This window comes from Mus caroli, chromosome 7 (assembly GCF_900094665.2).
Source record: "Mus caroli chromosome 7, CAROLI_EIJ_v1.1, whole genome shotgun sequence".
Taxonomy (NCBI): Eukaryota; Metazoa; Chordata; class Mammalia; order Rodentia; family Muridae; genus Mus; species Mus caroli.
The window spans coordinates 94,900,934-94,928,677 of record NC_034576.1 but is presented as its reverse complement, the minus strand read 5'-3'; the positions used below and the strand labels follow the sequence as shown (position 1 = coordinate 94,928,677).

Below are 27,744 nucleotides of genomic sequence, written 5' to 3'. Positions count from 1 at the left end.
CATTTATCTTAGATCTGAAAGTTATCAGAAATTAACAATGCACTTCCAGGAGAAACCCAATGGCTAAGCATCAGCAATTTATCACGTGTCCTCAATTCCTCAACTAGGAAGAAAATGCTTTGCAGGGGTGGAAAGTGGCAATTTAGCCAAATTTCTTTCTGAGAAGAACGTTTTCCTGGCTTAACACATAGTTTGGCCTTTTGTTTCATATTCCCTGTATTTAATCCCAGTAAAAGTTTTCATTGTATATACACTTAAGCAGATCCCCTTATTATCAAGGGAATAATTTTAACTCAAAAGCATTAAAAGGAAAAACATTAAAGAAAAAATACAGTGCTTTGAGGCCTCATGCCAAAGTTAAACTTGCCATTTATGCTTACTAACAGTTAAGTCATTGTTCAGAATGGTCCTTCACAGAAAAACACGTCTACCTCCCACTTGGAACTCAGAGCAGAGAAGACAATCTTGACAAGGTAAATGGGGCCCTGCAGTCAAAAACACATTTGCACAGACGTTAAAAGATCAATGTACCTTTTAATTTACCCCATGGCAAGAAACAGAAAGAACGTATGGTATCTTTTCAAGTAATAAATGGTGGGTCCCAGCAACCAAACCAGCACATAAACCTTGTGCTTAGTTTCCTTTGATGGTGTGGTAAACTGCTCTTAAATCACTGAATCACGAAGAACTCCAAACTCTTTTAGCTTCAATATTCAAATTAAGTGGTGGTCAGCCCAGCTTGTTAGATAACATTTCTGGAGGAGCTACATAGTGACAGAGAAGGAGAATAACAGTGCATATGATCTCTGTGCGTGATTATCCATTTAATTTTCAATTAAAATCTTTATTTGTGATATGTACTAGGTGCTGAAACCAGAACTGTTGGGTCTCCTGAGAGGCTCGGCCAGTGCCTGACAAATACAGAAGTGAATGCTTATAGCCATCCATTAGACAAAGCACAGGGTCCCCAATGAAGGAGCTAGAGAAAGGACCCAAGGAGCTGAAGGGGTTTGCAGCCCCACAGGAGGAACAACAATATGAACTAACCAGTATATCCAGAGCTCCCAGGGACTAAACCACCATTCAAAGAAAACACATGGTTGGACTCATGGTTCTTCTAGCAGAGAATGGCCTAGTCGGTCATCAATGAGAGGAGAGGCCTTTGGTCCTGTGAAGGTTCTATGCCCCAGTATAGGGGACTGCCAGGGCTGGGAAGAGGGAGTGGGTGGGTTGGTGAGCATGGGTTAGAGTTAGCAGCTTGCCTAGTTCCCCAATTTGCATTGTTGGGACCTGTCTTATATTATTATGGGCTGTTGGGAAACCTGGCAACCAAAGGATGGGCAGAAAAGAATAAAGTCCTTTTACAAGAATACTGCTAGTGATTTGGAATATTATCTATGGCCTTGTGGAGAGACAGACATCACTGAAGTGGCTCTTGGGGAGAGTATGCAGACAGTGGTCAAAATGGGAAAAGAAGGTATTCCAAAGGCGGTTAAGGGAAGAGCAAAGGCTCAGAGTCAGAAGGTCAGAAGATACAAGAAGGGGATAATGACACAAAACGGTTATTAAAACCAATATCTATGGCTGAAGGAGAGGCAGATCACAGAAGTCATGGGATATTGTAGTGAGAAATTCAGATTCTTACCTAGAGACGATAAAGAGCCATTGGACATTTCTGAGCAAGAAGGAACCATTAATAAAGCAGTGGGTTTTCAGAAAGCTGGCCAAGGAGAAGCATAAAGGGATTGGAAAGGAGTCCATTGTAGTAGTAGGTCAGAGAAGATTTCATAGAAAAAAGAGCTCTATCATAATGGTGGCAGAGGTTTTAAAGAGTGGAGTGGTTATGTAGTGAATTGCTTTGCTATGGTGGATGATTTAATAAACATAGTGAAGCAAAGGGAGCCAAAATAAATTGACTTTGAGTTTTTGACGTTGGAAGACAGACACAACCATTACATTAGAAACTGGTTTACAGGAGGCTTCATGCTGTTCACGTTCAATATATTTAGGAATATATTTCCATATATTAAGTATATGGAAATATAAAACCAAAGGATGTGTGTGTATATATATATGTATACATATATGTATATATGTACATATATGTTGCTAAACATGTTTAAAAGTCATAGAGTCACTATATATTTATATGAATATGTTTATAAGTCATAGAGTCACAAGGCAGTTTTTACCCCATTTTTAGATATAAATGAATATGTATAGGACCAGACAAAAATACAGTTGCAAAAATATGCATACAATGTATATTACACATGTTTTTTCCCACACATATGACACGTGGTTACTTGCAGAAGATAAATATATAGGCTTTGTTTGAAATTGGGGAATATTAAACAAATAATCTTTAATTAACAAATATTGTTGCCAAAGAACTGAGAATAGAACATGTGAAATACCATGGGAGTTACCTTAGAAGCACATAAGTGAGCACACTGATGTTTTCCTTTGTTCAACTTTCAGCCAAAAATGGTAACAATGAACTATTACAAATATTACTAAGAATTTTTAAATTCTTATCCTGAAAAAAATTCAATTTTCTAACTAAGCCTTAAGAAATTCTTCCACAAGACTAATTAACAAGGACTATTATATTCCTGGAAACCTGAAAACAGACCTGTCATGTGTCACAGCTTTATCATTCTTCTTTTATATATAAATATGTATGATATCATGTATCTGCAAAACTGTCTAAAAGAGCAAAGAGGAAAATTTAGGAGTAGTGAAGGATTAAGAAAGGGTAGGGGTTACCCCTCCTCCACTTCCATTAGACCCAACACTTCTGAGCCATGCAGACAGGAGCATGTTGTCTTCTGAGAGGCTCCACCCAGCAGCTGGCTAAGGCTGATACAGACACCCACAGCCAAATAGTGAATGATGGAGCTTGGGAACTCTTATGGAAGAAGAGGGGGAAAATTGTGGTCCTCAAAGGGGATAGGAACTCCATAGGAAGACCAACTGAGTCAACTACCCTGATCCCTTGGTGCTCTCAGAGTCTGAACCACCAACCAAAGAACATACATGGGTTGGACCTAGGCCTCCCTGTTCATCTGAAGCAGATGTGCAGCTTGGTCTTCATGTGTGTCCCAAACAACTGGAATGGGGCTGTTACCTATACTTGGGGTATGTTCTACTAGCTGGGCTGTCTTGTCTGGTCTCAATGGGAGAGGAAGCTCCAAGCCTCATAGAGACTTGAAGTGTCAGGTGGGGGAGGATTCCCAGAGGGAATCCTACCTGCTCAGAGGAAAGAGGGGAGGGATGGGGGAAGGTTTGTGGGAGGAGGTGAATGGGAGAAGGGCAGTGAGCAGGATGTCAAGTGAATAATTAAAAAATAAAATTAAATTAAAAAAGAAGAAAAAAGGGAAGGTTAGTGGACTATAGGGGTTGTGCTCAAAGACTATTATTCATGCGCATGGTAATCCAATATGACAAAACTGCTACCTAAACTCTCATGGAGAAGCTTGTTTAAGTTGGGCCACAGTGACCAGTGATCTTGATGTGTGTTTAATGACAGACTCCTTTGGTTGGTTTAGACTAAGAGGAATTCTGGGAGCTTTCTGGGAAATCCACTAGAGAGCTTTCATTATAAATTTCTTTCCTTGAAATACCCCCTACACATTCAGATTCTTACTTTAAATTTTGATTTCTTGGGAAACTTAAATAGACCTGATTAATTACTACTTTCTACATAGGATTACCTATATTTTTTCTCAACTGACTGATAATACATAGACACCCCAGATGCCTTCAATGACTAAATTTCTAACCACAAGGTAAAGCAAATTTTACATGTTAAGAGAAGCATTTTTACTTTTTATTAGAAATACACAATGGGCTTCTACGAAGTTCCCAAGCAAATTGCTAATCACATTTCCTCAGAGCTTTCTCTGTAGCCTTCCTCATTTGACAGATGGGATCCCTTTTAGAAAACGGTGCCTCATCTGCAGAACACACCACACAGAGTTTAGCAATAGATGGGGGGAGGGGGACTGAGTGATACATCTTAGCTAGAAGAGTCAAAACATTGCAGAGAACATGTCACATCCCATGTGCATGCAGTTTCTTATGTGGTCTAATTTGACCATAGAGATGTCCAATGCCAAGCATTACTATTCTAACCAATTAGCTATATTTGACTGTGTGTACTTAACACGGTTTCAACACACAGCACAACTCCACTTGCACCAGTCTCTACTCTGAGTTATGTATAACTGAGCTTGGCTTTCATTCTTGCCTTTTCAATTTGTCTTTTTTCCAGCAGCCAGAATGAGTTGATAAAGATGGTGGATCTTAACATATTTATCTTATGCTTTGAATTTTTACCCCCTTGCATTTATATAACTCCAAGCTTTTAAATATTATAAAGTCAGCAATGCATGATCTAGCCTCTACTTACCTCAGCCATATGGTCTCATGTCACTCTTGAATACTCTCATGTCTACTTGAATACTAGATAATATGAAGATCTTTTCTATACTTTGGCTGCCATGCTTTTATCTGTTTCCAAAATTCTCTCCTATCTTGCTATATTGCTATTTTAATTTATAACTCAGGAACAGCCTTTGTCTCCTTTGGCATATTACCTAATCTGTTCACTCTGAATGTCTTCATTCCTTATTAATTTTTCAAGTTTATATAACAGATGTTTTCCTTACCTGACTATAATTTTCTTGGGAACAAGATTCACCTCTTCTCTTTGTGAATCCTTGTCTACTGGTGTCATGTACTACTGGTGTCATGTACACGGCAAATGTTTAATAAGTATTTGTTGAAATATTGAAGGACCAGTTGTCTGTATAACAAGACAACCATATGTTAAACAGACATAGTTGAATACATCTACAGGGTTAGAATACTGATGTGTATCATGTGACAACTATGTAGTCAAGGTGGACTGGATAGGGAAGCATATGCACATGGAAGAGTGGAATATTTCCAGTTCTTTGAAGTGTTCTGACTCTTCTGGCTAAGATGAATCACACAGCCACTCCACCCCACTACAACCCAATCCCAATTAAAATCATGGCTCAGCTCCATCCTAAAATCAATGTCATTTTGTGTTGCAAAATCATTAAATATGTTGACTTTAGATTCATTTTTGATTAGAATTTTCTGAGGAAAGAAATTTTCTTCATTCTTCACCATGGATTAGGGCTTCCCTCTTTAAGTTTATCATGGTGGAAATTTTTTTTCAGGGATACTGTAATTCTAAAATTAAAAATTATAATATATGAGAGTGAAGAAAGCCATATTCTTTTATATTTAAGACTTTAATTATATAAGCTACTCTAATTCTACACTTGATGAGTTTCAAGCATAGGGAGAGGCATCTGGAGTCCACACAACTGGAACACTTTCTTTCCTTAGAAACCAATAGGCTATGTATAGACCAGTGGTTCTCAACTTTCTTAATACAGTTCCTCATTTTGTCCTGACAACAACTGTAACATCATTTCATTGCTACCTCATAACTATAATTTTGCTACTAGTATGAATCATAATGTAAATATCTGATATATTACCCCTACAGAAGTCACGACCCATGGGTTAAGAGCCATTGATATAGAGTAACAAATTAGACCTATACAAAATAATCCAGTATAAAAAAAAGTAACTGACTCAGGACATTTGTCCACAGGCTCTATAAAACCAGCTTTCCATATGGAAATTTGTCCCTAGGATTTCCATGGTTCAGGAGATCATTCCCATATATTATGTATGTTCTTTGAGTTACTACCTACATCCTGGGTTAATCAGCTCTCACTTTTGAGTACCTCCCTCCATGTCATAAGACCTTATTGCCCTACATCAGGCTCAAAGAAGAGAATAGTTCAGCATGAAGTAAAAGAGCTGGAGAATGCCTGATGTCAAAGTAAAGAACTAACAAATATGTTCCTGGTAAAATTATGGAGGTTGGGTCATCAGTTCCCTACAGCCTTTTAGTGTTTTGCCGAAGCAGCTGGAGGTCATTCAGTGACTCAGAGCAGGAAGCCAGCAAAAGAATGGCAATATTTTTCCTGAGGGCTTAAATTAGCCTTTGCTTAGGGAAATGATGAATAATTGCTGTAGCTGAGCTGTATAAATAGATGCATATTATTTATATAGAGTATATATTTTTAATAGAAAAAAATCTATGTTCCATTTGTTTGGCTTTCAAAAGTAAACTGTCAGTGTGATTTTAGTAAATGGATAGGGTAGACCTTCATTCACACTTGAATTCTAATGTGCCTTCACTTGATTCATGAGGGATCTCTAAGCATTTCATTACATTACTAAAAACCCATTACCACATTTAGTAAAAAAAATACTTCAAAATAGCCTACATGCATAGCTAATATTTCCTGAGTGGTCAGTTTGCATCAGGATTTAATTCAGATATGTGAACTGTCTCAGTGAATCACCATAATATCTCAGAGAACGAGCCTTGTTTTTACTTGTAGTCTGTAGGTGAGAAAATAAAGGCCAAGGGAGGGAATTTTTTTCTAGCCAGTGTGAGAACTAGTAAAGGGCAGTGGTGGGCTTCAACCTATTTGCTCTGACCTGTGGGGGATGTTGGAGATAAACCTGGTACAATAGAGAGCTCCTGCAACTCCTTGAAGAGACCTGGTCTACTGTGTATAGTGTGTGATCGGACATCTCTCCACACACAGGTGAGACAACTCAAAGCCCCACTCTCACCCCACCCCACCCCCAGACCCCAGTGGTGACTGTTTCCTCTATCTTTATTGAAATCTCCCCAGGGGATTGGACCCTCCCTTACAGGCTCATGGGCAGGTGGATCAGATTTGCTATTGAAAACATAAACATACTCTAATTGGCTAAAAAGCCATAATATAAGCTTATCTAATAAACAATAAAGTTAGGTCTGCACTTTGATGCTAGTCTCCAGATTCTACATCTTGGGCATGCATCTTCATGGGCTCCATCTCCTCTTTCCCCTTACTTCCTGGTCCCTGTTCTCACACTGTTCATGCTTCTCCCTACTATATACAAGCTCTTTTCAACATATTTGGTCACATTAAGTCCAAGGATTTAATGAAGGTAATTCCATTAGTAAATGGTTGAACTAGTATTCTAATGAGTTTGTCTGGTTATGTTGATGGCAAATGGTACTTAATAATGTCCATTTTAATACTTAAAATGTCTTTTTTCTCTTTTCAATCACATACTTAGCATTAGACATTAAATAGATTATAAGGAAAATATATTATAAGGGTATAATGATTACTCATTAATCTAAAACATTTAATTGTGAGTCCAGGCGATAGTGGGCATGCCTTTGATCCCAGCACTTGGGAGGCAGCTGCAGGAGCTGAACAAAGAAACCTGTCTCAAAAAACAATTATATAAATAAAAATTTTAAATGTGTTAAACTAATTTGTAAAGTTTTCCGAAGCACCTGAATACTATTTGAGTCATGATGCCAGTGCTGTAACTGACATTACTATGAGGATTTGATCTCAGCGTTCACCCAGGTCCTTGAGAAACACACAAGAGTCCCTAGATATCTGTGAACATAAAACAAACAAATAAACAAACAAAAAACCAAGCTTAATTTATTTTGTCTGTGTTAAAACCAATGTAATACTTACTGGCTACAACGCATAATAGTGTTACAAAAACAGACTGTCAAAGCTGCCAGTGGGCAATGAAGGTCAGAGAATTAAAGGCCTTTATAGAAAGACTATGTAGTCAATTTTAGACAAATGTTGACACTAGTTTCTCAGAGTAAGTCTTTTATTACCTTTTGGACCTTTAAAAAGTTTGATTTCCACGACAGTCTCCAATATGGGTCGCCTTCTGCGCACGTACAGCCGCACAATAGAGCCGGCTTCCTTGAGGGCTTCCACTGCTTTACTGTGGGAAACCTCTGACACATCAACTTCATTCACCCGCAAGATACAGTCGTTGACCCTGCAAGGGAGGAAGAGGCAAGGTTGAGCAGTAGACAGGAGTGCGAAGAGAGGAATTCAGTCTAAGTGTGTACATTAGCAAAAGGGAAAGAGTGTGAGAGATTTGAAAATGTTCCAATTTGGAAGGTTCCTTATTTACAGTGTGAGAAATTATGTCAAGTTCATACTCCTGCACTACACAACATTCCACACATTGCTCACAAGGCTAGCCAGTTTCCATTTTAGACTTTACTATGCTAGTGCAAATTATTATTGAGTAGCATACGGCATAGTTAGAAGAACATGCATTTTAAGATAGCTGTCAATGATATACTTATTTCTTTACTATCTTAGCTGGTTGCACTGAAAATTATGATCTAAAAGCTTTTCAGAAGTTATTATGGCAGACCATATAGACATAGCAGATGTAATTTTATCGCTTAATTTTGCAAAATTCTTAAATCACTAGATATAAGTGTTATGCAATAATTGTAGAAACTCTGATAAATGTAGGAAGTAGAAACTATGTAGGAAGTAGAAAATCATGTAAAACAGTCATCTCAATGTGTTAAGCTTGTTGGAAAATTATCTTTAAATATATTTTTCCTGGAATTCATTTCACAATATTATAAATTTTGAAGCTTAGACTTAATCAAATTTGAGAAGATCCTCAAATAATCTTCTCCAAGACATTTACTTTAAAAACTAAGAATTATGTAGTACTTTGTTTCTGTTTTCACACAGGAAGAGCTTATTTGACTTCTAGTTAGTTTATTTTTATAGTAATTATTAGTGATAACATGAACCATGGCTGGGAGCGTGGGTTTCAGACTAGAAAGATTTCTTCACTCTGCCCATTAATTTGAATTTTATCCATCTCAGCTTATCTGTTGCTCCAAATCAAAAATGAGGGACAGTTCTTGCCTGACCCTTTCTTCCCTCCATCACTATATACTCAGATAAGTCTATAGAGCACATACAATTTACATCTTCTTGGTTACCTCCTGGTAGAAGTCAATGCCACCTTGTCTCTAGATGCCTTTTCCCAACCTCAAGCCTAATATTCTTCTACCATCTTTGTTGTGTTTGAATCCCTTTTCCTTAAAGTGGCCAGAAGAAGTGAGTGTGGTTAATACCTCACCCACCGTCTATTCTCTGCTTCCCTTCCAATATCCAGTTTTGTCCAAGAAATACATCATTTAGCAATTATTTGTTGAATATGTAAAAACAACAATTTAATTTCAATTGTTGGATTTTCTTCTTCTATGTTTACAAGTATGGGTAATTTTCTCAACCTCTCTAAGCCTCCACATACATTAATAATAGTAATATCTACAAAGAAGGATTTAGGGAAGAATAAACTAGACAATACACATATAAACCTTTCCATAGTTCCAAGCATATAATAAACTTCTAATAAGTGTGTTGATAGTGTCATATGTATTAATGTATGGTACTCCTAACAATGAATTTCTAATAGCTTTATGGAGTAACACTCATGTCCATGTGGAAATTATTAATATAAGCCCTTTTATTAGAGATATTGGTAGTTTAAGCAGAGATTGGATTTGTTCTCAAGTCTATCGATTACCTATCAATCTTCATCATCACCATCATGATCATGACCATTAATCTTCTATCTACGGTTTTTCTTTTTATATTTATTTCTTTTTATAGTACTGGGTGGATAAGCCAACACCTCCATGTATGCTTGGCAAGTACTCTAGTATCTAGATATATCTGGATCTCCCAAGCCTTTACGTTAATATATGAATCAATCAATTAATAATGAATTAATATATGAATATATACATACATGCATATATATATATAGCAATGTGCTATTTCATGTATACTGTGCCTATTTAGTCAACATACAAATCTATCATGGACATATTATATAAATGTATAAATGCTTGGGGATGTTTTTTAAGTGTATTTTTTCAATAATTCTTTATATTTCTCTTTAAAAAACTATATTACAAAACCCTTGCCTTTATAAGAACACACAGCAGCCTGAAATTTCTGAAATGGAAGGTTTCACTAAGAAACAGTGATGTTATTTTATCAGAACAGATGGAATGGCTTTAATAGGTTTACACATACATTTCCTCTCTCACAATAACAACAACAACAAAAATGCAGAAAGCTACTAATTAAAATAGTTTTGAGAATGTAGGCATGTATCAGGGATGCCAGCCTCCATAGAGCAGCTGGTCCTTTGAGAGTGGGTAATTTTGCCATCTCATGATTATAAAAAAGCATAGTTTGTCATCACCCCATGTTCAGAATACTAATCACAGTGTGACCATTACTTTTCATAGAAATGAGCAGTAGAAAAAAATTAGAGGCTACATCTATTCAAACTCTACTAATTATTTCCTTTTTGTGTATAGTGGAATCTTTGTCAGTTACAAGTATAAACAAACACAGCCTAACTCATATGGTGGTTCCTGAATATATAGGTGAAGTAGGTAGCTTTAACATAGTACATAGAATGCAAGACTGACAAAGAGGAGGTGTGGGTTTGAGTCCAGCTGCATAGTAAAGACACCTCATTTCTTTGGACAGCAAACTCCCACAAGAAAAGAGGAAGCATAGATGTGATTGGGGAGAGGAGTCAGTAGACAGTGAATGGGTGTACATATGTATAACACTGGAGCTATGAAAGTTACTAAATGATTTCTTTAAAAGTGAACATAGTAGAAATTTAAATTTCTCATTAGGGCATGCCAGAGCCAAAGTTAAATTTAAATTTTAATTTCTGTGCCTGAAAGATCATTAAAACCAAAATTCCTCTAACCTGTAAGCCCTTGCTAAAGAACAGACACTTCCTGAGAAGTATTTTGCTGGAAGCTATTGTTTAGGAAGATAATAAGCCACATGGTTTTACTCCCCTAAACAAGTTTGTCTGACACAACTGCACCTGATGTGTTTGACCACAAGTGGGTGGGATGTAAAAAAGTATCTTTTGTTTGCCAGATGTAATTGTCCTTTAGGAGGCTTACTGCTTAATAAGCGCAACCTTTTCAGCTTTTTCTGAACTCTGGCTGACTGGTTCAATTCAACTCTTGAGGCTCAAGCTCCTCTCCACACTGACTGATTCAGTCTGGTTTCTCTCAGGTTCTGATTGAATTGCTTTGCTTGGAAAGACTGCATTTGAACTCTACAAACTGATCGATTCCACATTCAACTTCTCTGCTCTGAGCTCAACTGCACTCAACAGACCTGCACAGAACTGAACTCTCTAAACTTAACTGAACTAAATTAAAATGGACTGTCTTTCTTTCACTGGTCTTTAAGTAGCCTCTCTTTCCTACCTGTTCTCATGAGAATTTGGCATATCCTTTCTCTGACTCATTATGTCAAATCTTTCTTTGATTGGTCACGTTGTCTGCCCCTCAGCTAGATGTCATCTTCTGAGATTTAAGGTGTGTACTAAGGACATTTCTGTGTTCAGGCCAGATCATAATATAATCCAGCTGTGTTTGCATCCCAGCTGGATAACATAGACCTTGAGGTCTTTACATGTTACCCCTTTCCTGAGCAGCCATGTCCCTGAATTAAAATTCCTCTACAGCATGAGGAACATAGGCAGGAAATGCATCAGCAAGAAATAAGTGGGCAGAAAATATGTTAGGATGTATGCTTTTCCCTGATTGGACTTGGTGGGAAATAATTAGCCTTATGGGTCTATCTTTTCAAGCCTCAGCAAAAGGTGGCTTATTGCCATTTTCTGGAAACCCAAAAATGGATCTGGCCACAGTCCACCATCCTGGCCAGTATTTAATTAAAGCTTGCTTCAAATTTGGCTCAAAATTGTGGTAATGGTCTCATTCGTGATGATGAGATTAACAGACATCAACTGTGCACTCTATTAGCCCAGTCTCTTCACTCAATTTTCTCACTTCAGTTCATGAAGTATTGATCTCCATTTTATAAATAGAGGGATATCAATGGTAAGGTCACCCACTCTTTGTGAGGACAGAGACATGATTTCTAACTGGTTTTACCTTTATCTGTGCTGATACAAAGAATTTAGAGTTGTTTGCATTACGTTAAAATACAAAAAAAATTTGATGATGAGATTCTTCAAAAAATTGAAATTCTTAAAGAGAAAGAATGTCAAGCCAGAGAACTAGGACATTCAACCCCACCCCCCACCCCCAGCCCAGTTACTTGAAATAGAATCTGGCCAGAGGGCCACAGCTATTTAAAATTAATTTGTTTACTCTAACTGAAGATAACCTTTGTGAGTAAGGTCACCCCTTCATTTTAAGGCACATAAATGTATCATTAGCTTGCAGCTGAAGTCATGCATCATCCTAGCATCAAGTCCATCCTCTCTCATACCTCTGAGCCACTGTGTAAGGAAGACATTTACATACAGACTTTCTCATCACTGGGCTGCTGGAACTGACTGTTCCACTCAGTAGCTGCTGTTTCAGATATGAGGCTATGGTTTTGCCTGGAGCAATTTCATCTTGTGGAAAAGAATTGGCCACCCAGTATTTTTTTAAAATGATTTTAATAATTCCCTGGAATTTCCTTTTGCAATTCTGATATGTTTCCTTCAACTGAATATATGAGAAACAAAAATTTACATAATCACTAACATCTGTCTATAGAACCACATATGATCTTTGTATTTATTAATGAAATGACCTCTCACATGATAAGAAATCACTCATAATTAATATTTAAGAAATTACTGGTTCTCTGTTGAGAATATATTTTAAAATAACATGTAAAATATAGTTTTTTTTCTCCCATACGTATCAACATATGCTTTGCTTTTAAAATAAGATTTGTTATGTGACTATATCTATAAATAAATATTAAGAATATTAGTTTATATAATATGTTTTCTGAATGATAATACACATTAAAAGTTGCAAATATTGCTGCTTAGTATGCAAAGAAATACTAGAAAGAAAGAATAATGCTAACCTGTGGTTCTTATTTTTCTTGAGAAAAGAGATTATGGATATTTTAAAACATATTTTTATGTTCCTTCCATAATGATAAGTATGTAATGTTCAGATAAATTACAAGCAAGGTCTATGTGCTTTTTCCATATATATCTGAGGTCTCCTCTGAACTCTAGAACTTAGGAGCTGTTTCTTTAAGGAACTCATTCAACATCTCAAAGCTGAAATATATACATCTGAAAATGGAGATATTAAGTCTGCTGCATGGATAAAATGAGATAATGCAATAGGAATAATTAACATAGTGCCTGATAAGAGGAATGCAGTCCTGCAGTGACTTGAGGTACCACTGTGAGTTGGTACTCAGAGTAGGCCCTGCCATTTCTCAGAGTTAGAAAGGGTATGGGGGAATGAAGGGAGGGACTGGGGAGGGAGTGGAAGTAGTGGGTTCTGAAAAGGGGATGTAAAGTGAATAAATAAATTAGTTAACGGAGGGAAAAAACCAATGTAAGCTACATGTATGTACTCTCAAAGCTCATGAAATTCACCATCCACACATTTGTGGTTTATTAAAAATAATTACATGGGCAGGGTGTGTTAGCATACACCTTTAATTCTAACATTCAGGATCCAGAGGACAGTGGATCTCTATGAGTTTGCAACCAGCCTGCTCTACATAACAAGTTCCACACCAGCTAAGGCTACACTATTAGACACCATCTCAAAACAAATTAATGATATATTTGAGACCTAATCCCAGGTGAACATCAGTAGAGTCAAAGAACATACTGAAAAGGATTAATGTTGAGCCCAACAATAAAATGAAAATCAGTGGTTCCCAAATACTTATCCTAGTCACTTGGAGAGTTTAGTAGGCCCCAAGTTGTTGGGATCTACCAGAGGTCTTTATGTGGGTAGGTAGAAGAATCTAAGAGATGGATCCTAGAATCATGGATATAAATGCGCACCATAACATGAATTATACCCCCTGCCTCCCACAGTTCCTTACAATGTAGAACAAGATTCAAATCCACAGATTCTTAGTGAACCTGGTTGTCCTGTTCATACTCTAGAGTTTGAAGGTGCAATCTGCTTTGCTCATGCCAATTTCAAAATGAATAAAAGTTCTCAATCTAACGAAGACTAAACAATTATGATAAAATTCTTGAGTTCTGATTATGCAACTGCTCAGCTCGTTTTGCAAGTTCTCACTATTTGGAACAAATCTCAAAGGGAACCTGGACCAGGAGACCACAGTGACAAACTGTGAGAAGCTGTGAAGATGCAAACCACTTTCTGTCATGTCTTAGACTCTTTTTTTTCACTCCTTTTCTTCGGCATTAGCCAGCTAAGCATTCACCAAGAGCCACTTTGTCCTCCATCTTATACATAGCACTCTGCTCTCCTCTCTAACTCTGGGTGAGGGTAACTGCATTTATTATGCATACACGCCCTCTTCTACAGTGCATGTACTGTTTCGCCCTCCCCATTTGCCACTTCATTTCCCTTATATAAAATGCTTGCAGGAGTCTCTGCAGCTGTCATCTGGGAAACATCACAGCTTTCCGCAGTGGGGGAAGAACTTGCTATTTCAGCACAAGTGATTGGTCTTTTGGCTTGTTCCTGGAGAAGCAGAGCTGCCAGTAACAAATCTCAAGCCAGGCAGCTTATTGAGTATAACAAAGAGAAATGGGCATCGAGTGAGAATTTCAAAGGGAGAGAACCACAGGACTGGACACTGCTAATTCTGCCTACTATAGTGTTCTGTCTGTGGACAGGAGGACCACACAGCAACTGTCATAAGATGGGCTGCTGTTCTTTCCTCCTGGATTTAGCTACACTACAACTTTCTACCTGGCTTTTCTGGTGCCAGGCTAACAAGCTGTTCTATACTCCACCCTGAGACAAAGGTAGGTCCCTTTCCCAAATCAAACTTGACAATGATTCTGCTCACCCCGTGCCCCCCACCTCAATTCCGCAAGACTTTCTTAACACATATAAAATAAAGACTCATATATTTTTGATTTATATTTATTTACCTGACAAACAGCTTTTATTTAAGAAGTCATCATCATTTATGATATCTACATTTGAACTCATTCCCCTTGTACTATTCTCTAAGCATGCCACTATACCTTAGTTTGTATTTCTTTTTCTCTTCCCAATATCTAGATAAATCTGGCTCCATTCACGGGCAAGTTTACACTCCATGACCTCAGGTGATGTTTCGGAATCACTGAGGTGCTTGTTGCTCACAATGGGTGGAGTAGAAATGAAAAACATCCTGGCAGGGTCTCATCCAGAGCTGTAAGATGGTTGGGTAGTCTATAAGACCTACCACCCCATACATAACCTAATCACACTTTATGAAATATGTCTTAAGACATTAGATTCATTCCTTCATTTACCTCTATTCAAATATTTTCTGGCTCTAGACATGAATGTTAAAACAGACTTATGGGATTCATAATTACACACCTTTTCATTCACATTCACTTTTGCTTTATGCTAAATGTGATAAATGCTTTGGTGAGAGGCTGAGATATATAGGAAACAAAGTAACCTAGGAAGAACATTAGGTTTATAAATCACACAGTAATTCTAATCCTGACGTTTCCACTAATCAGCTAGGATATTCTCCTCTGTGTCTTCACATTGACCTCAACGATTTTAAAATTCTGTTTTACCTCTGCTGTTTTGTGAGTTAAAAACTTAAGGTTATCTCAGCCTTGCATTTATCTATATTGGAAGTCAACAGTACACCTCAAATGGTGAACTTAGTACTTCACTTTTCATCTTCACAAAGGTAAATTATTCTAATACCAGAGATGTATGGGAGAAGTGGGTGTCTCCTTTTTTTTCTTTGACATACATCTAATCTGTAACACACACACATACACACACAGACACACACAGACATACATACACACACAGACACAGACAGAGACAGAGAGACAGAGAGAGACAGAGAGACAAAGAGACAGACAGACAGAGAGAGACAGACAGACAGACAGACAGACACAGAGAGAGATAGAGACAGGGAGAGAGAGACACAGAGAGGGGGAATTTTAGATCCTCTTCCCTATGTGTTCACCTAGATTGTCAACAATCTAGATTTTAGAAAATCTTATCACAACCCATCTTGCCTCTAGGATAATAATCTTGCCTCTCCTATAATCTGCTGTTATACTTTCTCTTGCTATGATGAAACATTGTTACTAAAAACAAATTGGGGAGGAAAAGTCTTACTTGGCTTACAACCTTGAGGTCAGTCCATCATTGAAGGAAGTCAGAACAAGAACTCAAGCAGGGCAGGAACCTGGTGGCTGGAATTGATGCCTGCTCACTGGCTTGCTCCCCTTGGCTTGTTCAGTCTGCTTTGTCATAGAACCCAGAACAATCTGCACAGGGATATCTTCACCCACAATGGCTGTACCCCTCCAATCTATCACTAATTAAGAAAATGCCCTACAGTCTTGCCTATAGCCCTCTCAGTTAACCCTAGTTTGTGTCAAGTCGGTATAAACTAGCCAGCACATATCTTTTCTAACCTGTTGTCAGAATCGTGTTTCTGAGATTAAGCCTGATTGTTTTATCCTATATTTAATAGTCTTTGATTATTTCCAATTGCCTATGGAAGATGTTCAGCAATTAACAATTTTAAGTCAAGCTCTATTTGCAAATTAAATTTTGCTCAGGAGTCACACAACGTACATTTATAATTGCTTATAAGTTACAGAAAAGGTACAGTTTCCATGATTTCTGCATCAGAGAAGAAAGTGGAATAAGAACAAGACTTGCTGGAACTCTTATCTGTTGCTTTCAGGGAGTTCTGAGAGAACCAGGGTCAGCAGGCTGCAAACAAGTCAGCAGAGCCCATGGCAAACAGAGGAGAATGTGCTCAATGCCCTTTCTTCTCAAGCTTTAGTGACCCAGCTGAAAAGGGTCTTTTTCTAACCCACAGAAAGGCTTTCTAGAGTGTATTGGCAGCAAAGTTCTTAGGGATCTGTGGAATAAAGACTGAATCTGGAAGCATATTGTCTGAAGCTTCATGAGCACACACAGGTCTTTCAACAGTGTGATTGTTATTTACCTCTCCAATCCTGTCTCTTGCTATATGTTACTTCTCTCTAACATCACAGACATTCATGGTATAAGCGTTTCCTTGGCTAGCTAGGCTACCCCTAGGGTTCAATAGTCTGTTAAGTACTGCACCACCACCTTTTCAACACTGATGCACACTTTGAGGGTGCTTTATAGTTTAACAGTAGAATTTGAAAATCAAGCTACTAAAATGTCATGTAAACATTGCAGCACAGTGAGAACACACTGAGAGAAAAATTGTTTTAAGCAGATTTAAGAAAATCTCTTGGAGTGTCTAAGGTAGCAGCGACTGAGGGCCATGAGGTGAGCAGAGAGGGAACACAGCTCCTGGACTAGCTTAGCAGCTGATAGCATGGGCAACAGAATCAGGTCTGGAAGGTCTGCAAGGTTTGATAAGAATTTGGGCTGAAGAGATGGCTATGCTTCTAGCTAGATTATTGTTTTGTAAGACTCACATCTACACCCTTCATGAGGAGAAGGAGAAGGTATGAAGGGAGGGTAGATGAAAGCATGAGCTATCTTACGAACATATGTGACCCTCACACACTCCCAGTGGTCCTCTGACATTGACAGGATAGGAAGAAGGGACAGAGAACAGCGCTTATTACTATCTACTACATATGTCATTTGATGGCATGTGGGAGGTGAAGAAAGGGAATATGATTTTTTTTACAATTTCTATTTATACACTGTGAATCACTCAGAGGAAAATGTATCTTGTTTGCCTTTGAATGTTTAGCACCCCCAGTGGTGCCTGACACAGAGTTAGCACAGATTATAGGCTTGAAAACTGCATAGATTTAGAAGTATGGTAGCATGACGTTTTTGCTACAGATATACACACTTTCCCAAGCTATGCCAAGAGGATGCTCTCTTATCTTATCATTCCATCATCTCTTCTGTTAAAAAGAACGAAGTCCAATTTATTCCCCCTGAAGATACACGGTATTATTCAGTCATATTTGCATCCCAGGCAAAACTCCAGTGAGAAAGCAAGGTCTCAATAAAAGCAAAGAACCACTAGCAATAAATCTCAATTACCACTGCAGCCATTCACACTCAGCCAACAAGTACTGAGCATCCACTACATAGTGCAGGGTATGTAGTACTGAGAAAACAGTGTTGGGTATAAGAATACTGGCCACTGACTCACAGAATATGGAGATAAACATAAGGTCATATCATAGCACATAAAACCAACTGAAGTTTAAAAATGTCTTTCATCATTAGAACTTAGGTATTAATTTCAGAGATTTGTTTCTTATTTGACTGATTATTTTAATCCTTGACATTCTATTTTCAGAGAAATAAGAGACTAGAATAAGTAAGAATTCAAGGATGCCATGCAGAAGACTGCTTACAAACATGCTCCCTTTTCTGATGGTCATTACTCACTGGGGATGTAGGAGATGTTCACTAATACACATTGACTTTGGAAGAATACAAATCTTACAAGCCAAAGACTTTGCACTTATCAGTGGTCTCTGAGATAGAATATTTATGATGAGTTTTAAAGCATCTTTAAGAATTCTTTAAAACCATGTGCAGAATGCTATGGTGAGTAAATTAAAGATATAATCATGCTTTGTACTGTTCAAGAACACATTCAATACTTGTATACTTATTTTGTTGCATATATCATGTCCCAAATCCATCACTCAGATGCTGGTTTTATGAGAAAAGAAGCCTTGTCTCCAATTTTCATAGCTCCTCAGATAACATGGTACCACTATCCACCCACTTTTTCTTAGTCAGTCTTTCCTTTACTGTTCATATCCACCAGTTGCATTGATCTGGATAAAGCATTTATCCAGAGCTTTCTTTCCATCTTCAGTACCTCTAATCTCCCTGGAATCATGGTCTTCTTCTGCATGTTCTGTTAGAATCACCTACACGAAGACAGGAGTCCTACTTTCATATTTATAACATCTGGTGTGAACACTAGTCTTTATTATCAGTTGCAATGGAGTTAGAACCACCTAGGTGATTGAGGAATAGAAAAATCACCTGAGGGAACAAGATCCACTCTGACTATCACCTCTATTCATAGACCAAGGGCTTGAATGGGTTAAGGGGTGGGGGAAAGACAGAGCAGCTGAGTGCAAACATTTCTTTTTACTTCATTCCTGGATCAGAATGATGTGGGTCCGCCTCAGCAAGCCCTTCCTGGCTCTGATGAATGGAACCCTCTGAATGCATGAGCCAAAATACATCCTTCCAGCCTCCTATTTTTATGTCAACAATTGGGTTACAGGAACAGAAACCTAATGTAGGCAGTGTTACCCATCCCTAACTCAATCCCTTCATGCCAAGTAGCAACTGAGCACTCATCATGTTCTACTTTCCTGTTGGCTGTAGAGACTATATGACTTGTGTATGTCCCTCACATCAAATATATTAGAAACAAAAAGTATATTTTGTCATTGAAATCAATCCACAGAATAATCTAAATGGTATAGTTAACAATTACATATTCTCTCACATGATGTGGAATTACTCATCATCAAATAACTCAGTCCATAAGGCTAAGTCCATAGTAGTTGCTCAATTGAAAGTAAAATAACAGCACATTTGAATGAGAGCATGAATGAATTAACAGTTAGAAAATATTATATTAGACTTGACTGCAATAAAGTATGTATCATTGTGATGCCCAAATTTCTGTTCTGATAGCTGTGGCTCAAAGACTTTCTTAACTTCAAACCTATAATTTCCTGGAATTATTTGATTTTGGCAAAGGTTGTGAGCAGTCCCCTCTACAGCAGGTAGTGCTAAGTTGCCCGAAGCTACTAATTTTCAAGGGAGCATGATTAGCAAGACTGTTTTCTGACCTTTCCTGAGCTTTAAAAATCAGCTATTATTGTTTATGCAATTTTATAATTTCCAAACTCCCCATTTCTCTGTAATCTCAATCACATTTCATAACATAAATTCAAATTAATTTTGTGATGAAAACTCATGACATACTTTGAAATTACTGGTGACATTTTGCGATTTCATAAAAGCAAGCTAGAGCTCTCCTTACAAATATATGCTTGGTCTCTTACATTATCCTTCAGCTACAGACAAAAACCCAGAGGGGGCATGAGGATAATGCATGAGGAAGGACACCCTTGCCCACAAAGATCATGTTACTTTCCAGGTACTCAGATCATTGAAATTCATAACTTTCTCATCTGAAGTACAAAGCAATCCACAGTTGTCAGTGACTTTGACTTGGGTTTTTTTTTCAATGACCTTATAACTGTCCATGAAACTTCATTTTTGAGCATAAAAGAACAGAGGATTCTATAATGAGAAATTTTGTGCAATTACTTAGTAAAAGAGTCTGCATACATGAGGGCAGTAATATAGAAAAGCTTCCAGAAGATAAAAGAAATCTACAATTAAAGCGACAGATTTTTTTCAAGCACCCCTGTGACCCATATGGTGGTCTCTGATACTGACTTCTGACTATTTAGCATTTTTCTATTTATGAAACACGCCAAACACATCTTCTCTTGCATGCATAAAATCTAGAAATATCCTAGTTAGATAAAGCTGAACTTTTAAGTAGAAAAGTTGGGTAGATGTGGTTGTATTTGTCCATTGAAAACAAAAATCCCAACTGTACTTACATTTTCATTGTTTTAGAATTACAGGTATATGGTTTAATATATTGAAGTAATTTTATCAATTATATGTTAGTAATAATCAGAATATTTTAGTCTTAAAGAAATGTTTAAATATTTAAAGTTTTATAATCAGAATATCTGGGAAAACACAGCACTTTATTTATACATGTAGTTGTGTCTCACATAACTCCCTTGGCATGGACCAGAAGGTCTAAAATTAAAATAGATGAGGCTAAAACACTGTGAAAATGTAGAAGAGAAACTTAATTTCAAGGAGAAAAAAAATGAACAACTAGATCTTTTCATTCTGATTTCTAATCATGAGTACTGCCTTACAGCCTCAGTAGATAGATTCCACTGGAGGTATGTGAAATAGTGATGTAGTAGAGAAAATGGGGTTTCACAATTTACAGAAGGCCAGAAATTGAAATCCCATACTAATATTTAATTTATGATTTAAATGGTACCATTTTAAAACATGTAAAATGGAGCATACTTGGGATTTTTTTAGGGGTGAAGACAAATAGGCTTGTGGAGATTAAAGTGGAGATGTAGAAAAGGGGTGACCAGGGGGAGCAAAGCATAAGAGACTAGGGCTCAGGAGAAGAGTGATGTAATATGGACAAAGAGGAGAGATAAACAGATTATACTTGCTTTGGCTAAATCTACTGTACCAGTTATATTGGGAGAAATGTATTCTATATTATTCTTGGGTAGCATATAGTGAAGGGTTCAGACTAGAATTTGGTAAGGGGAGAGAGATTATGAAAAAATAAATAAAAACCTAGAGAGATTATGTGCAAACTGTTCTTCTGATAGGCTTGGATCATGAGGCTATGAGACTGTGAGTAAGTTAAGATGTAAGCTACTGGTACCTTTTCTAAAAATAACAGTTACAAAACATTTGGATATCCACAGAATGACTGAAGAAAGGTTAGTTCTAGAGATATAAGCTATAATATAATTAAATGATAAATGAGGTCTTTAAGATGACAAGAATTGACATATTTGGGGTACCATGGGGGGGTTGTCCCATCCTGTGGGATTCAGTTATTTGTGGGTGGGAGGGAGACCGCAAACCTCGGAGAAAATGGGATGGAAGAGAAAAGAGAAGTGAAGACCAAGTAGATCGCTCCTAAAAAGGTCTCTGTTTATTAGGCTGAAACGCTGGGTTTTAAAGCATACATCGAGGGGAATAGGGAGGGGTTGAGGGAGAATTAACAAAGAACAAAGAAGTGGGCATCAGGGGACATGAGGGCCGAAGTCACTCTGTGTCTTATCTCAGGAATTTGGATCCTCCTTAACAGCCTTGGGTGTCAGGTCGGGCTCAGCACATAACTCATGTCCTTGGATGTCATGGGAGTCAGAAAGAGATAAGGAAGAGGGGACTATAATTCAGCTTTTACAGCCTCAGGTGCCAGGAAGGGAACAGGGAGAAGGGAGTGATGACCGGCTCCTAGCACAGGGCCATTTGGCTTGTCAGGGTGGGAGATAGTGAAAAGCTCGCTTTCTCACGTTATGGTCTCCACAATGGGGTGTCTCAATTCAAGCATGTGTTTGCTTGTCATGAGATCACCAAAAAATATCTCCATCAGATGGTTTCAGTGGGTTTTTTTTACTTATTTATTTCTTATTTATTTTATTTAATTACATTATAAATGTTATCTCCCTTACTAGTTCCCCCTCCATGAATCCCCCTACCCCCTACCCTTTGCCTCTAAGAGGGTGCTCCCCCACCCACCTACTCATTCCCTCTATCATGAATTTGAAGCACAGAAAGAGGTGGATGGGAAGGATTGGAGAGAGGAAAAGGAAGGGAGAAATATTGTAATTTTATCATAATTTCAAAAATAAAATAAAAATAGTATTTCCTTTATATTCAACAGTAACCAAAGCCTATAAAGTTTACCCTTTAAGCATATTTTAACTTGAATCATTTCTCAGTATGGTGTTAGATTCTTATTTCAAGCTGCTGTCTCTTATTGTATGAATTTGGTCAAACAGTCCTTAAGCCCTAGATAGACTTTCACACCCATCAGATAACGTCTGTATAGGCCATGATTCATCTTAGTCACTTTTCCTGTGGTTCCTCAAGGTTTCATCTTTGGAGACAAACCACCACCACCACCACTACCACCACCACCACCACCACTACCACCACCACCACAACAACAACAACAACAAAACCCTACATTATATAGCACCCAAGGTTTTCCTGGCCTGGTTTCTCATGTCCTTCTGTTTATTCTCATAGTGTGATTTTTTTCCTGTCTCTGGAGCACCCCTGTCATCAACATGCTCCCTTCATGTGCAGACCTTTGGCCACACTATCTTGGCCTACAGAACATTCAGTAGGCCCAGTCACTCACTCTGTTTCAGTTTAAACAGCACCTCTCCACAGCCTTCCACTGAACACTCTGTGATAGCTAGGAGATGCTACCAAGCACAGCCTTTCAGAACACCACACACTTCCCCTACAGCACCCACTCAGTACTTTTATGTCAATTACAATTTGAAAGAGACTGTCTTTAGTGGTGGCAATACTGCTTTCTTGTTTCCTTCTCAATTCCAAGTCCATGCACCCTCATACACACAGCAAAAAATCAGTCTCTACAGGACTAGTGCATAACAGAGGTGGAAGGGGAAAATGGAAGATTCTATCTATTGAATACTTATTTGTCATGTATCTTAAGTTTAACACATCAAAAGATTTACTAACTTCACTGACATCACTGCAACAAATGACAGTCACCTTCAAAATATCTTATTCACCTTGCTCAATTTCCTGAGACCATCAGTTCTCTTTCTCCACATAATAAAAAATTATTTGACTCACCTGCTTGACTCATTCATGTCTACATGTTGGATGCTGTGACCCAAGTATCTGACAAGTGGTGATGCACAGGGGATGAGGATATTACACAGAAACTATCCCTGATGACTCTTACAAGTGGCACAATTGACTAAACAACAGAAAGTCTTACAATGAAGCTATCATCTAGATAGGTACTACTTAACATTACTGTGCATCTATTGATAACGACTTAACACAGGCCATTCCTTATTCTACCTGAACATGAAGCTGAGAAGTTATTCTTTCATTCATTGTCTTCTAGAATAAAGCAATAGTGTTTTATTTTTTAAATTTTCCACTTTTCTCTTTAGTGATCTGTTACTAAACTGAATTATAATAATGAAGGAGATTAATTGAAGGTAGACAAAGAAGGAGTTATACCAACATTTCAATTATTACTGATGTATTTCAGATTATAAATTGTAGCTCTAATGTCTACATTCAAATGATCACATTAACTTGTATAACCACAATGGTGTGGACAAAATTAGTTTTCATAGACCAATTCTAGGTCACTGGACTATGGATGTCTTTTGAGTTCTTACTCAAGTGTTGGAGCAACATTCTTACTTCTATTTTAGAAGCAGTTTTATTTTGGAAAAAGCTGTTCTTTCTTTTTAAAACGTATTTTATTTATTTATTTATCTTTTTCATTCATCCCCAGTACTGAGATGAGGGTACAGAGAGACTGGTGGGATCCTGAAGTTCAGTGTCCAGCCAGTTTTGTCTAATCCATGAAGTTTAGGTTCAGTGGGAGGCCTCGTCTCAAAAAGTAAAGGTAGTTGGTGATTGAAAAGATAATAGATATTAACCTCTAGTCGATACACACACACACACACACACACACACACACATACACACACATACACACACATACACACAAACACACACACACACACACATACACACACACATACACACACACATATACACACACATACACACACATACACATACACACACATACACACACATACACACACATACACACACATACACACACACACACATACACACACATACACACACACACATACCCACACACATACACACATACACACACATAAAACACATATGTACACACACATACACACACACATACACACACACACATATACACACACATACACACACACATTCATGCATACACAAAGATACATATACCTACAGTTATAAAATACATATACTCCACTCACAACATAAGACACAAACACACCAAAAGAAAAGAAAAAAAAAAGAAATCATTTACTTAAATGTGAGAATTCAATAAATAAATAGATTGGTGATGAGATTATTAATGATTTAGCTTAATTAAGAAATACTTGTATTTTCAAAAGTTTCTGCAAGAAACATAAATTGTTTTATACAAATTATCTTCAAGTACAAAGTTATTGGATTATTATTATCTTTTGATGCTGGCTTGTTTTATGACTAGAGTGTAATCCATACCAGTCAGTCATTTTCTTATAAGATGATATATATATATATATATATATATATATAAATATAAGATTTGAATCTTATTAAAGATTTATTTTAGTTTTAAGTGTGCGTGTTTCTACACGTGGGTATATTCACATGTGTGTAGATGCCTCCGTAGGTACATGCTGGGAATCAAGCTTGGGTGCTCTACAAAAATAGAACACGCTTTTGCTTATGAGCCATCTCTCTAGCTCCAGTACTTTTAACTGTTAATATTGTGACTTGCATGTTTGTAGGTCTTTGTTTTCATAGATTCTTCTGTATATGCCCAGTTAATTCTCTTTAAATAATTGCAACCCCATGCTGTATTGAAAAAGATTTTGGAGTCTCTGCCATTCATAAGTAAATGAACATAGTGACAAATGTGTAATACGCTAAGAAAAAGGGACTACTGTGATTAGATTTAAGTTTCTACTATCATAAGATACAGGACTGAATGTTATAATAAGTAGATTAATGAACAAACAAGAGCACATTGGATACAGTGTGACTGTTGCCAATAAAATGGCAGTCATGTAAAGCAAATAATTAAGGTATCATTAAGAAAAAAGAAAAAATTCTCTGTTTCAGATGACAGCAGGAGTTAACATTGTAAACTCAGTATGAAAAGTTCTAAAAGCCTGTAACTCTACAGACAAGATACGTGCAAATAAATTTTCCTCTTATTGGGCCTGAAAAATATGATGGTATTTCCTTTACTATACTTTCCAGTTAATAGTTAAGGTTAAGAGATCAGGATTAATGGCCATTGCAAGAAGAATCTATAAATCCAAGGCAAGGCGAATCCCTGGAATCTGTTCCTATCATGCTTAAGTAGATATAGTTGGGTATATTTGCCTAGCCAAAGGATTGCATTGTGCTTTTGTGGCTGTGTAGATTTCTTCCCAAGTTCATATGCATAGTGTAATGGCAACAGTGTGGTGCACAATCCTAGGCTCAAAAGAGGCCTCAAACCAACTACATTAAGAAGCAGGTAGAGTTTGTGTATGTAAATTGCACAGTACACATGTTCTGAGGACCTTCTCAGGGAAGGAGGAAGCTGGTGTGAGGACTGTAAGGAGAGTCTGTGACCCTGGCATGCTTTCCAGGTGCTGAAAGGTCCTTTTATTGAATTATGATTAGTCTAATAAACTAATTTGAATCTGATTTTCAACTCCACTTCCTCAGGGAAACGGACATATAATTTGTTTTTCCAGATGAGGTGTCATCATGGGTAGGTCGGGAGTACCACATAGAGGGTATTAGGAAGGATGCAGGGAACCCTGCAACAAAGATCATGTGAGAGTTCTTTGGACTATTGCCTCACTTCTGCCAAAGTCTGTGTCCTATAACCGGATTGAAACTTAGGACCTCTCTGTTAGTGAACTTTAGGCAGGCCCCTTCTCAATGAGGCTCTGACCTTGAGTTTCTGTGTACACCCTTGTTAGACTTGCATGGCTGTTTTTAGCAAGAATCCTGCCAAAGCAGCTTAAGAACCACCCCTCACTCCGATATCTGATCACCTAAGCCTTCAGAAATAATCCTGCTAGGTCGATTTAGCAGGCATCTCTCTTTCTCTCCCCCCTACCCCCAGTGCTTTCTCCTATCTATTCTCTGTTAATAAGCAGGACCCTGCTCCTTGTCTGTAAATCTCCATTTCTCTATGTGGGATTTAGAAATGACCTCATTTCTATAGTGAAGTCTCTCCCTACTGCAATAGTCCTCATATAAAACTTGTTCTTACCAGTTTAACTAGTGCTTTGCCCTGAATCTAGTCCTCCATTGCGGGAGGAAGGGATCCAGGAGCTCTAACACTTTTCTAATTTTACCATCCAACTGTTAAGGTCGTTTGCAGTGACTTGATCCTTGCACAAACCTGACTTCATTATTAGGTCATTCTAAAAAAAATGGTAGAATATGTAATTCCATCGGAAAACCAATCCTGATAACAACCAGGACTACCTTTAAATTGGAAATCAGAAGGACATTTGATAGCACCTTCTCTTCTCTCCCCTGCTTCTTTGTCCTGGGATTGCTCCCAGTGACACTATAAATTTACTGCAATATGAAGCAAAAATGGTTTCAGAATATTAGAATAGCAACATGTCTTCTTGAGAGGATGTTAGAAGTGCATAAAAATTAGAGGCATGGTGTATAAAGTTTAAAACAACTCTTGACTATAAAAATGCCTTATGGACTAGGTCTTCTGAGAACTGGAGATTCATTCTGGACAAAAACTTAATTTCTCGGCAACAATAATAATATTCTGAACTTCTCAAATTCTCAAAAATCACCAGGCAATTAGAATAAAATTTTGAAATGAAAAACTCCTCAAATTCTTCTGCAGTCCTCATTTTATGGCTAAAAATGCTGCAGTGAAGAAGGTCTGTAACCTTCCTAGGGCATCCTGTCTAGAAAATGTCTCCAGGTCTCCCAGTTCAGGAGAACAGTATAAGACTCTTGTAAGCTTTTATGCTGAGCTAGTTGCAGATCTAAAAACAATGCCAGAAATTTCTCCTATGTACACAGCAGGAGCTAGAGTTGAATTAGAAACTTTAGAACACATGAAGTCAATTTAAGGGATATACACATTGAATCCATGTCTTTTTTTATTATTTATTTTCTTCATTTACATTTCCAAAGCTATCCTAAAAGTCCCCCAGACACTCCCCAACCCACTCCCCTACCCACCCACTCTCACTTCTTGGCCCTGGCGTTCCCCTGTACTGATGTATATAAAGTTTTCAAGACCAAGGGGCCTCTCTTACGTGAGCTTTGGGGGTTACTGGTTAGTTTGTATTGTTCTTCCATCTATAGGGTTGCACACCCCTTCAGCTCCTTGGGTATTTTCTCTAGCTCCTCCATTGGGG

At 37.6% G+C, this 27,744-nt stretch overlaps 1 protein-coding gene across 6 annotated transcripts in view; it reads right to left on the bottom strand.

Annotated features, from left to right (window-relative positions):
• Dlg2 (discs large MAGUK scaffold protein 2) overlaps positions 1-27,744 on the bottom strand; it is a 1,891,758-nt gene that overhangs the window by 505,354 nt on the left and 1,358,660 nt on the right. For all 6 annotated transcript variants that reach the window (XM_029479404.1, XM_021169155.2, XM_021169152.2 and 3 more), the window contains one exon: positions 7,763-7,932. In XM_029479404.1, the coding sequence (XP_029335264.1) occupies positions 7,763-7,932 (170 nt within the window). The remainder of the gene's footprint in view (positions 1-7,762; positions 7,933-27,744) is intronic.